Source organism: Rhincodon typus, chromosome 6 (assembly GCF_021869965.1).
Source record: "Rhincodon typus isolate 14 chromosome 6, sRhiTyp1.1, whole genome shotgun sequence".
Taxonomy (NCBI): domain Eukaryota; kingdom Metazoa; phylum Chordata; class Chondrichthyes; order Orectolobiformes; family Rhincodontidae; genus Rhincodon; species Rhincodon typus.
In genome coordinates this window covers 66,944,746-66,956,858 of record NC_063337.1, presented here as the reverse complement: position 1 = coordinate 66,956,858, position 12,113 = coordinate 66,944,746, and the positions used below count along the sequence as shown (strand labels likewise).

At 41.5% G+C, this 12,113-nt stretch overlaps 1 protein-coding gene across 2 annotated transcripts in view; it reads right to left on the bottom strand.

Annotated features, from left to right (window-relative positions):
• The window catches only part of bcl9 (BCL9 transcription coactivator), a 136,983-nt gene that overhangs the window by 96,741 nt on the left and 28,129 nt on the right, over positions 1–12,113 (bottom strand). For both annotated transcript variants that reach the window (XM_048598360.1, XM_048598361.1), the window contains exon 4: positions 6,838–7,166. In XM_048598360.1, coding sequence (XP_048454317.1) covers positions 6,838–7,166 — 329 coding nt within the window. The remainder of the gene's footprint in view (positions 1–6,837; positions 7,167–12,113) is intronic.

Genomic DNA, 12,113 nt, shown 5'->3' with positions numbered 1-12,113 from the left:
TTAGGAAAGGAAATTGCCGTCTTTACGTTGTCCGGCCTACATGTGATTCCAGACAGCAATACAGCTGACACCTAACTGTCCTCTGGGCAATTAAGGAAAGGCAATAAATTCTGGTTGAGCCAGTGACACCCACATTCCTGAGCATGAATTTTAAAAATATTCACCTATGGCAGACATACCATCAAAATACAGTGCAACACCATTCATAATATGGTGGCTATATCCACTGAAACCTGAACAGAAATAGTCAGAGACAAAGATGTTTGCATCTCTTGACCCATACAGAGTAAAGCCCTGTACTTTGGTCTGGCTGCAACACAGCCAGCAGTATCTGGCATCACTAAAAACATTCAGAATTCCAGTGGATTTCTGCCTATGTCCAGTCTCAACTCCCGCTTCACCCACATCCTTCGACGAGATGTGTCAGTTCCGGCAGGGTGGGGGAGGGGGTGGGAAACCTCTTGTTTTCTATCCCACCACCCCATCCTTCACCCTAAACTTTCCCTTTCCAATTTTCTGATTTCAGGCACCTGTTGTGAAGCTGTCATTTATCTCGGAAATGATCTTATGCATTTACTGGCTGGAAACCACTGACAGGGGTTTTAAAAAGTCAGATTCCAGTGGGTAATCTAGTGGGCTTGAAACTGCAGTTTCAAAGATGGCTGAACATCTGCAAAACTCAACAACTCCGAAGCCATTAAGTGGAGCCAACCTGTCTGCCAGGATCCATCAAAGATAATGACCCAAGTAGCTTGTGAATGGATCCCATCATCTAAAACATTAATAAGGTACACTTGAAATCTATCACCTACCTCACTGCAGCAGCATGAGGAGAGAGAAAGTGACATCACAACACTAATAAAGAAGGTTTATCTGACACACTGCTGCATGCAACATAGAGGCTGATCAGAGTCTGCATATGAATGAGTCACCATGCATGAGGGGAGTGCAGCCAAGCCAGGGATAGAAAACACAGCTCATGCACCAGCTAAGAAGGTGCAGAGGAGATTTACCAGGATGTTGCCTAGGCTGGAGAGTTTTAGTTTTGAAGAGAGGTTGCACAAACTGGGGTTGTTTTCCTTGAAGCAGAGGAGACAGAGGGAGGGACACAACTGAGAGGATATATAGCGTGGATAGGAAGAAACTTTTCCCCTTCATAGAAGAATCAATGACCAGGACGCTTAGCTTTAAAGGGGATGATGAAGAATTTCTTTTCACCCAGAAAGTGTTGAGAATCTGGAATTCACTGTCTATAAATGTTGTACAGGTAGAAAACCTCATAACATTTAATATTTAGATTTACACTTGCAATGCCAATGCATACAAGATTTTGAGCCAAATGCTGGAAAATGAGATTAAAATAGTTAGGTGGTTGATTTTGAGTGGCACAGGCTCAACGGGCCAAAGGACCTTTTCCTGGGTCTTTTTCTAGAGCTATATGACTCTGTGATTCACAAGAGGACTGTGATTCACAGGAGGTTGAATCACTGATGAGATTTGCTACAAGGGTCCTAAATGAATAATTCAAACAGGTGATGTAAAGGAGAACACTATTGAGGAACAACAGATGCATGGTTCAGGGAGCCTGTCAGGGAGCCTCCTGGCACTGCCTAGGGACACAGAGATGTCTGGCTCCCATTTGGCACCTTGCATTGCATAGCATTTGGAAGTGGTGCTCAACAAAATAGCAGCACTATTGACTAGGGTCGTGATTGAGTAACCGCTATCACTGTAGCTTTGGTGGAAGTCAAACAACATCTCACAGCCAAAATTGAAGCTCAAACAGAGGTCACGAAGTTCAATCTTTCCGCCTGTAGTTTCACAGTGCAGCTGTTTTCAGCGTTCAAAATTCAGCAGCTAAATTCCCACAGCTGTCCAGTGAGCTGCGCTCCAGCAGATTATCCATGACATTGAGGGGTCACTCCATTGACAGCACTAACATGGAACACCGACTTGCTGAGCTCTGCCTGGATGACGACATTCATCCAAGTACTCTCACTCCACCAGTATCCTCATGACTGTCATCCAACCACCCCACACTGTTGACAACATAGCCACACTGTGTTAATGCAATTCAAAGCCAGATCCTCAAAGCCCAAAGTAACTCAAATGAATCCTATCCAGCCGACAATGGCTCAGTGAAGAGCACTCTTACACTCTTAATATTCTGGGTTTGAATCCTATTCTAGGCTTTCAATGCAAAAGTTAGCCCTGGCCCCATGGTACTGTACTGAGGGAGTGCTGCACTGTTGATGATACCATCTTTTGGATAAGACTTTAAATGAAGGTTGCATCTCTCTTATCATATTAATGTAAAAAGATCCCAGGGCATTATTTGAAAGGAACAAAACAAGATTTATCTATCACCGATGTTCTGTTCAATATTTATCCCTCAATCAATATCTCTTAGATCCTTTGATTTTTAGTTTGTGGGAGTTTGCTCCTATGTTTCCTACTTTACAACACCTTAAAATGCTTCATGAACTCTGACATACATTGAGCCATCAATGGTTGTGATAGGCACTATATAAATGCAAGTATTTATTGTTTCTCTCGCCACACTAGCGAAAGGCAGCAGTTCCTTTCCTATGTTCTACTCTATACCATGATAAGATTATTTTTATTAAGTACCCTGTTGACACTGCTCATCATCTCCACTTCCACTACTCTTGTAGGTAGCAGCTGCCAGGCCATTACCACTCACTGCATAAGCTATTTCTTCCTCATTTCCCTGCTGCCACTCTTGCCCAAAGGATTATATCTGCGTCTCTTAGTCCTTATATCTTATACCTTTTCTTTGTCTACCTTATATAAACCCGTCTAAACCTTGCACAAGTTTAACAAATCTTCCCTCAAGCTCTGAAGAAGAGTCATCTAGACTCGAAACATTAGCTTGTTTTCTCTCCATGGATACTGCCTGACTCACTGTGATCTCCAGCATTTTTTGTTTTCAGTACAAAGTCCAGCATTGGCAATAATTTGTTCCTTCCCTCAATCTCCTTCACTCCAAGGAGGACTGTTCCAGCTTCTCTACTCTAACTATGGGGCTAAAATCCCTCATTCTTGGAAGCATTCTGGGAAATCTCCTTGGCATCTTCTCATCCTCAATCAGGTGTGGTGACTAGAACCAAATTCAATATTCTAGTTATGACCAAACCAGAACATTCTAAAGGTTCAACACAGCTTTCTTTTGTACTTCATACCTGTTTTACAAAGCCCAAGATCCCATATGCTTCACTAATTACACTATGTCCTGTCAGCATCAATGATCTGTGCCAATAAACCTCCAAGTCTCATTGGCCCGAGTCACTCATTATAACTGTTCCATAAGATCTATTTTGCCACTCCCTATCCCTTTGCCAAAATGAACATCTCACACTTCTCTGTATTAAATTCCATCTGCCACTTACCACCCATTCTGCTGGTCTATCTAAGTCAAAAAGACCACTAAACTATTCTGCCCATCTAGTCTGCTCCATGGCTGATCTGATAATTCTCAACTTCAAACATTTTCCTGTCTTTTCCCCCTAAACTTAGTTTTCCTTACTGATTAAAAATCTGTCCATCTTAGACTTGAAATACTTAGTGACCCAGCCTCTACAGTCCCCCACAGTAAAGAATTTCACAGATTCACTGCTCTCTGATAGAAGAAATTCCTCTCCTATCTTAATGGTCTGACCTCTTACACTGAGATTATGACCTCTGGTTCTCGGCTCTCCTACAAGCGGAAACAACACTTTTGCATCTTAGTGTCAAGTCACTAAGAAGGTTACATTTCAATAAGATCCCATCTCATTCTTCTATCATCCAATGAGTTCAAGCCCTATCTGTTCAACCCCACCTCATAAGACAGTCACTCTATATCTCATATCAACCTAATGAACCTTCTCTGCCTCCAATGCCAGCATATCTTTCCTTACATGAAGGGAACAAAATTGTTCACACAATTCCAACTATAGTCTGACTTGTGCCTTGCGCAAGTTTTAACAAGATTTCCCTACTTTTATACTCCATTCTCTTTGAAATAAAGGTCAATATTCTATTTGTCTTCCCTATTAACTGCTGAACTTGGATTCATGCATGAGGATTTCTAAATCCCTCTGTTCAGTTGTTTTCTGGAGTCTTTATCCATTTGGGTAATATTCAGTTCCTCTGTTCTTCCTGCTAAAGCATACAACAAAAGAACAAAGAACAAAAGAGAAGTACAGCACAGGAACAGGCCGTTCAGCTCTCCAAGCCTGTGCCGATTATCATGCCCTAACTAAACTATAAACTAAACTTCCTGCCCTTACTCAGTCCGTATCCCTCTAATCCCTCCCTATTCATGTAACCATCCAGATGTCTCTTAAATGTCACCAACGTGCCTGCTTCCACCGCCTCTTTTTGTAGTGCATTCCAGGCTCCTATCAGTCTCTGCATGAAAAACGTCCATTGCACGTCTTCCTTAAATTTTCCACCTCACCCTGAACCTGCGCCCCAAAGCCTCTGACCATCCAGCCTATCTATGTCTCTCATAATTTTGTAGACCTCTATCAGGTCTCCTCTCAGCTGCCATCTTGCCAGTGAAAACTTCCAGTGAAGTTTATAGGAAGCATGGTGGCTCAGTGGTTAGCACTGCTACCTGACAGCACCAGGAACCCAGGTTCAATCCCACTCTCAGGCGACTGTCTGCGTGCAGTTTGCATATTCTCCCTGTTTCCTCCCACAGTCCAAAGATGTGCACATTAGGTGGATTGGTCATGCTAAATTGCCCACAGTGTTCAGGGATGTGTAGATTAGGTGGGTTAACAGGGGGATGAGTCTGGATGGGATGCTCTGAGAATTGGTGTGGACTTGTTGGGCTAAAGGGCCTGTTTCCACACTGTAGGCATTCTATGAACAATCCTAGTCTTTTTAACCTTTTCTCATAGCCAATGCCCTCGAGACTGGGCAACATCCTGGTGAACCTTCTCTGCACTCTCTCCAAAGCTTCCATGTCCTTCTGGTAATGTGGCAACCAAAACTACACACAATACTCCAAATGCGACCTACGTAGGGTTTTATATAGCTGCAACATGGTTTACCAACTCTTGTACTCCATGCCTCAGCTGATGAAGGCAAGCACACTATATGCCTTCTTAATCACCTTGGCCACCTGTGTTGCCACGTTTAAGGGACTATGGGCCTGCACACTCAGATCCATCTGTATGTTAATGTTCCCAAGGGTTCTACCATTTACAATATAATTCACACCTAAATTTGCATAACCTTACATTTCCTCATTTTATATTCCGTCTGCCAAGTTTTTTTCCCTCTCCAAATCCCTCTTTCTTACCTCATTGATGCCACTTGCCCTCCCACCTATTTTTGTGTCATCTGCAAACTTGACAAAAATACATTGACTTCCATCCGGGACAGGCTGGTCCACTCCTCCTTCACTCCCAACAAACTCCCATAGTCCCATGACACCTCGCCCTGCAACTGCAGAAGGTGCAACACCTGACTGTTTACTTCCTTCCTCCTCAGTATCCAAGGGCCCAAACACACCTTCCAGGTGAAGCAATGCACTTCACTCAATCCAACCCACTCCATTCACTGCTCACAATGTGGTCTCCTCTACATTGGGGAAAAGAAACAGACTAGGTGACTGCTTTGCAGAACACCTACATTCTGTCTGCAAGAAAACACCTTCAGCTTCCAGTTGCCTGCCACTTCAACAGACCACCTTGTTCCTTGGCTGACTCAGCTGACTCGCTGACTCAGGCTTGCTGCAGTGCTCCAGCGAAGCTCAGCGCAAACTGGAAGAACAGCACCTTATTTTCCGCTTGGGAACTCTACAGCCTTCTGGATTAAATAGAGTTCAACAATTTTAGGGTTTAAGGCACCTACTCCCATGTCCTTACCCCAAACCCTACACATCAGGCCTTGTTATCACATGGTCCGCCATTCATTGTTAGCCACTAATAGTCCCCATTAGCAGCCATTCATTCCCCTAAACTGATTGTTCTCTGCTCCTTTGTCTGTCCAACTCTTTGGGCTCTATCTTCACATACCGTTTACTCCTTAACCCCTCTCCGGTACCGTATCTTCTGCATAAAAACCAAATATTTCCTAGCCATCATTACATCTGAAGAAGGGTCACACTGGACACAAAAAATTAACACCGATTTCTCGCCACGGATGCTACCAGACCTGCGGAGATTTTCCAGTAATTTCAGTTTTTGTTTCTGAGTACATTCACCTCCTTCATCTTGTCATGTTGCACTCAATTGATATCGGCCTCGCTGTGTGTCACTCCACCAACTTTGGCATCACCAGTAAGTTTTGAAATTTTACTCTTTATTCTGACAGGGCTTGATAGAGTGGACATGGACAGAAAGTTTTCTCTTGTGCAGAAAAGCATAACTGGTGGCCATCAATAATAAGATGGTTGCCAAGACATCCAACAAGGAATTCAGAAGACACTTAATTACCCATAGACTGGTGAGAATGTGAAACATGCTACCATAGGGAGTGGTTAAAACAAGTAGCATAAATGCATTTAAGACAATGCTAAGCAAGTATATAAGGAGAAGAGAATTGAGGGTTACAATGATAGATTTAAATGACAAAGGCTCAAGTAGAGTGTTTATATTGACTGGTTGGACTGAACGGCCTGTTTCTTTGGCTGTGCAATCTGCTTAATCCTATGTAATGTGAATATTGTGGAGAGAAGCTCTTTTTACTTGAATCATTAAGAACTCCTGCAAACTGCTTTAAAATTATTGAACAAAACATATATTTTGTGGAAAACACTAGTCAGATTTGAGGGGGTAACAATTCACAGAAGAAAGAACAAGAAAGGAACTGCAGTAATACCTTTATGTTCAGATTCATTGTTGGGTGTGCCAGCATCCCTCTGTTCAAAAGAGTCAGCGGACATGCTTCTTTCCCTCTTGCCCTTCCCTTTTATCGCACTGCTTGTCCCCAGTCCTTGCCCATTTTTTAGTCCCAGATTTCCTCCTGAACCTTGGGCAGCTTTTGAGCCATGGTTCCCACTCACGATCAATGAATCACAAGGTGAGGCCTGTGGCTGGTTGGTGCTACCCTGCTTCGCTTGATTAGACAATCTGATGTCCAGCTGTGATGCACTTAAAGGAGATGTCACGGGAGATGACCGGCCTGTGGCCTCCTCCTTGGCTTTTGGACTAGAAATAAAGAAAAAAATAAAAAAACATAAACATACCAACAAATAATTATTCTTCCACCTCCCGGATGTTACGTATTCAAGAATATCCTTTCAGATATGTGTAAACTTTGAAGGACAAAAGAATTTCACTCTCTGGCACTCTTCTTGCCACTCTTTGTGGTTATTTATGATGACACAACAATACAACAACTGTTGTATTTCATATTTTGTCGCACCATTGGAACAGGAATAGGCTAATTTGCCCCTTAAACTTGTACAATATTCAATGAGATCATGGTTGACTTGTGACCAAACGCCATGTACTCACCTTTGAGTCACATCCCATTTTCATGTTTGTTTAGCAAAAATCTAGGAAACTTAAATTTAGAATGAATACTTGATCTTGAATATAGCCCCTGGCTTCTCTGACCTGTACCCTATTTAAGAATTATATCATTTATTTTATACTGCCTCTCTTCATTCTTCCTGCCAATGTGAAATATATTTTTTTAAAAACGGAAAGAACCGCGGATGCTGTAAATCAGGAACAAAAACAGAAGTTGCCGGAAAAGCTCAACAGGTCTAGCAGCATCTGTGAAGATGACCTCATTGAATATTGTAGAAGTTCAAGGGGCAAAATAGCCTACTCCTGTTCCAATGGTGCTACAAAATAAAACATTTTCTTCACAGATGCTGCCAGACCTGCTGAGCTTTTCCAGCAACTTCCGTTTTTGTTCCCAAAATATATTTTGCCTGTTCTATTCTATTCTGTTCTGTACTATTCTACACTGTTCCACATGCATTTAGGCAAAATTCCTGAAAAATCAACTATGATAGTTTGGTCACTGTGTCCCAATAGTTGAAAAGTGTCTTTCTAGCCAAGCCCTGTTCTCTAAATTCTCAAGTGGCCAGGATTCAACAGTTTATCAAAATTCTCAAAGACATTTAAATCTTTTTTTGAATCATGGCAGCATTGCCATTAATGACTGTGAGCAGTTTGTTATCAGTTGTTGAAAATGGTGACAATTTATCTGTCAATGACTGATAACATTATTGGATTAGTAATCCAGAGCCCAGGTTAATACTTTCGGGCCATGGTTTCAAATCCCACTATGGCAAATGGTGAAATTTGAACCCAAGAAAAATCTGAAATTAAAGAGTCACATTCGATCGTTGTAAAAACCCATTTGGTTTACTCATGTCCTTTAGGGAAGGAAATCTGCCATCCTGCCCTGATTTGGCACATGTGTAAATCCAGAACCACAGCATGTGCTTGATTCCTAGCTGCCCTTAGGAAAATTAGGGATGGGCAATAAAAGCTGACCTAATCACAGACACCTGCATCTCATGAGCAAATTTAAAAAAAAGCTATATCATGCTTTCAGTCCAAAAGCCTATGGCAGTAGCACAGAAGGAAAGAAAAGGAAACAAATCCTGCACTCCAGATTCCATCACTTCATGGCACATTCTGCCCCAAATACCAAAAGATTTGCAGGGTTGAGAATGGGCCTGATCAGTCACATGAAGCCGTGATACTGAGTGGGTATCAATCTTGAATCAAGAGACAATGATGACGACTATTCTTAGCACTGTTTCCCAAATTTTGTGCCATCTATAAATGTTGAAATAGTGCCTTGTATACCCACATCCGGATCATTGCTATATATGAAAACACAACAGCAGTCCCACTATAAACCCTTCAGGGAGAGCTTTGCACTCCAACCTGAGAAACAACCACGTACTACTTCTCTCTGTCAACTGTCCAACCATTCTCCACTTAGTCATTGTCCCTTTCATCTGTATTCACATCAACTATCATTTATCAATTTAAGTTCTATAATTAACATTTCATTCAGCATCAATTGATGTTTGGAGGTGAGTCACATGCGTGCACGTGTCTGTGTGTGTGTCTGCGTGTGTGTGTCTGTGTGTGTGTCTGCATGTGTGTTGAGATTACAACTTCCATTCCAGATTGTGTAAAAGCTAAAGGCAGATGATGTTTCACAATTCACGGAAAGAGTTTCTCTCCATTGATCTGATGTGTTCTCCTTAATACCTTGAAAAGTTTGCTTAGAACAATTCTTAGAGAACCTTCTAAATTCTTGATATAACAACACTATATCATGTAATTTTTCCTTATCATGGAACTCTAAATTCATTCTGATGATACTATACTGCAAATCCTCCTATGCCATTAGATATGTTAAGCTTAAATAGGCAAGGAGATATCAGATGAAGGGAGATTTAGAAATCTAGAGAGATAAGTTGAGGGAAAAGAGCAGTGCAATGATTTGGGTGAAGACAAGCAGAGAAGGTCAGGAAAGATCAAACATATGAATAGGAGGATTTGCAGTATAGTATCATCAGAATGAATTTAGAGTTCCATGATAAGGAAAAATTACATGATATAGTGTTGTTATATCAAGAATTTAGAAGGTTCTCTAAAAATTGTTCTAAGCAAACTTTTCAAGGTATTAAGGAGAACACATCAGATCAATGGAGAGAAACTCTTTCTGTGAATTGTGAAAGATCAAACATATGAATATACATTTGAATTAGGACCAGCAGTAGACCATTTCTCCCCTCAACCCTCATTTGGCATTTAACAACATCAATAGCGGATCTGATTACTCCACATTTTTGACTGCCTCCAATCACCTTTTAACAGTGGGGAGGTAATGACCTAGTGGTATTATCGCTAGACAATTAATCCATAGACCCAGGTAATAATCTGGGGACCTGGATTCAAATCCCACCATGGCAGATGGCAGAATTTAAATTCAATAAAAACAAAAATCTGGAATTTAAAAGTCTAAAGATGACCATGAAACCATTGCAGATTTCCGGGTAAAAACCCATTTGGTTCACTGATGTCCTTTAGGGAAGGAAACTGCCAGCCTTACCTGGTCTGGTCTGCACATGACTCCATACCCAAAGCAATGTAGTTGACTCTTAACTGCCCTCTGGGCAATTAGGGATGGGCAATAAATGCTGGCCTAGTCAGTGATGCCCTCATCCCATGAATGAATAAAGAACCCCCGCTTACCGAAAACTACCTCAGTTTAAAAAAACCTTCAAAAGACTGGGCTTCCATCTGCTTTTAACAAAAAGGGTTCCAAAGACTCATGACCCTCTGTGAGAAACAACTTCTCCTCATCTCTGTTATAAATGAGTGACCCCCTAGTTCTAGATTCTCCAACAAGAGGAAATATACTCCCCACATCTGTCAAGATCCTTTAGAATCTTATACATTTCAATTAAGTCATCTCTTACTCTTCTCATCTCTACCTGTAAAGCCTGATAAGACAACCCTCCTCCCATTCCAGGTGTTAGTCTAGTAAAATTTCGATGAAATACTTCCCATTGCATTTAAATTTTTCCTGAAAAAAGGACAGCAGTACTGTTTATAATTTACCTGATGTGGTCTTTCTGTTTGAACTCTCTCTGAGGGTCAGTTAGCTTAGGTGATTGCAAAGTTGGTTTGTGATGTGGCTCCAACAGCTTGGTTCAATTTATTTACCAGCTGTGATTGCCATGAAGGTCCCACCTTCTCAATGGCAACACTCAGTTTAAACCCGCAACAAGTTGTCTCACTCAAATGAAAGACAAACTCCAAAGCATGCCAAATTTCGCTTCCGCTTTCAATTCCCCTCACAATAAATAATGGCATGCTGTTAACTTTCCTAAGTACTAGATGTAACTGCATATTAACCTTTGTGACTCATGTGCTAGGATACCCAGATCCCGCTGTATCTCAGAATTCTGCAATCTTTCACTATTTAGATAATAGGTTTCACTTTTAGTCTTTCTACCAAAATGAACAGTATCACATTTTCACACATTATACCACATTTGGCAGATTTTTGCTCACTCACTTAATCTAGCCACATCTCTTTGCAGCTTTACTACTAGATGCTGTCCTCTTTTTAATTCTTTTAATCTGTGTTTGTGTATGAACTGGATGTGCCATTTTATTGCTTTTCTTGAGGTTAGCAGGTAATAAAATTCCTTTCTTTCACTCAAGAAAACCTTGTAATTGGCTGAGTCAATTTGCCCAACACAAAGTCAAGCATGATAGCTGTGTGCTAATAAAATCTTTGCGGTGGCTGAGCAAGGGTATTAAAAAGATGGAGTTAATTCACCCCTCCTCACCCGGTTGTAGCACTTGACTTTATAAGTTTCATCCTTGTTTTCAAATATTTCAATGGTTGTGTCCCTCCATATCCTTGTAATCTACCCCAATCTCACAATTTAGGCCCAGCAGAGGTGGCAGCACAGTGGTACAGAGGGAGCTACCATGGGAGGCCTCAGCATTGACTTTGGACACTATGAAGTCTCGTGCCATCAGATCAAAGATAGTCCAGATTACCTCATGCCAACTATCACATACTACCCTACCTCAACTGATGACACTGTGCTCCTCCATGTCGCACAAGGCTTAGAGGAAGCTCTAAGATTGGCAGGGGCACAGAATTTCCTCTGGGCAGGAGACTTCAATACTCAGCACCAAAAGTGATCAAGCTAGTCAGTTCCTAAAGGACATAGCTGTTACACCAGATCTGTGGCAGGTGGGAAGGGAACTAACAAGAAGTAAAAAGATTCTTGACCTCATCATCACCAGTCTACCCACTGAAAATGTATCTGTCCGTGACTGTATCAGTAAAAGTGACCACCACATAGTCATTGTGGAGATGAAGTCCTACTTTCACGTTGATAATACCCTCCATTATGGTATATGACACAATCACTGTGCGAAATGGGACAAACTTCAAGAAGATCTAAAAACTCACGGCTCAGCATCTGTGAAGCACCCTGAGTCATTAACCACAGAATCATACTCTAACATAAATCTGCAATCTCATGGCTTAACATAACTTGATTAATTAATTCAGAGATAGTAGGAACTGCCGATGCTGGAGTCTGAGATAACAAGGTGTAGAGCTGGATGAACACAGCAGGCCAGGCA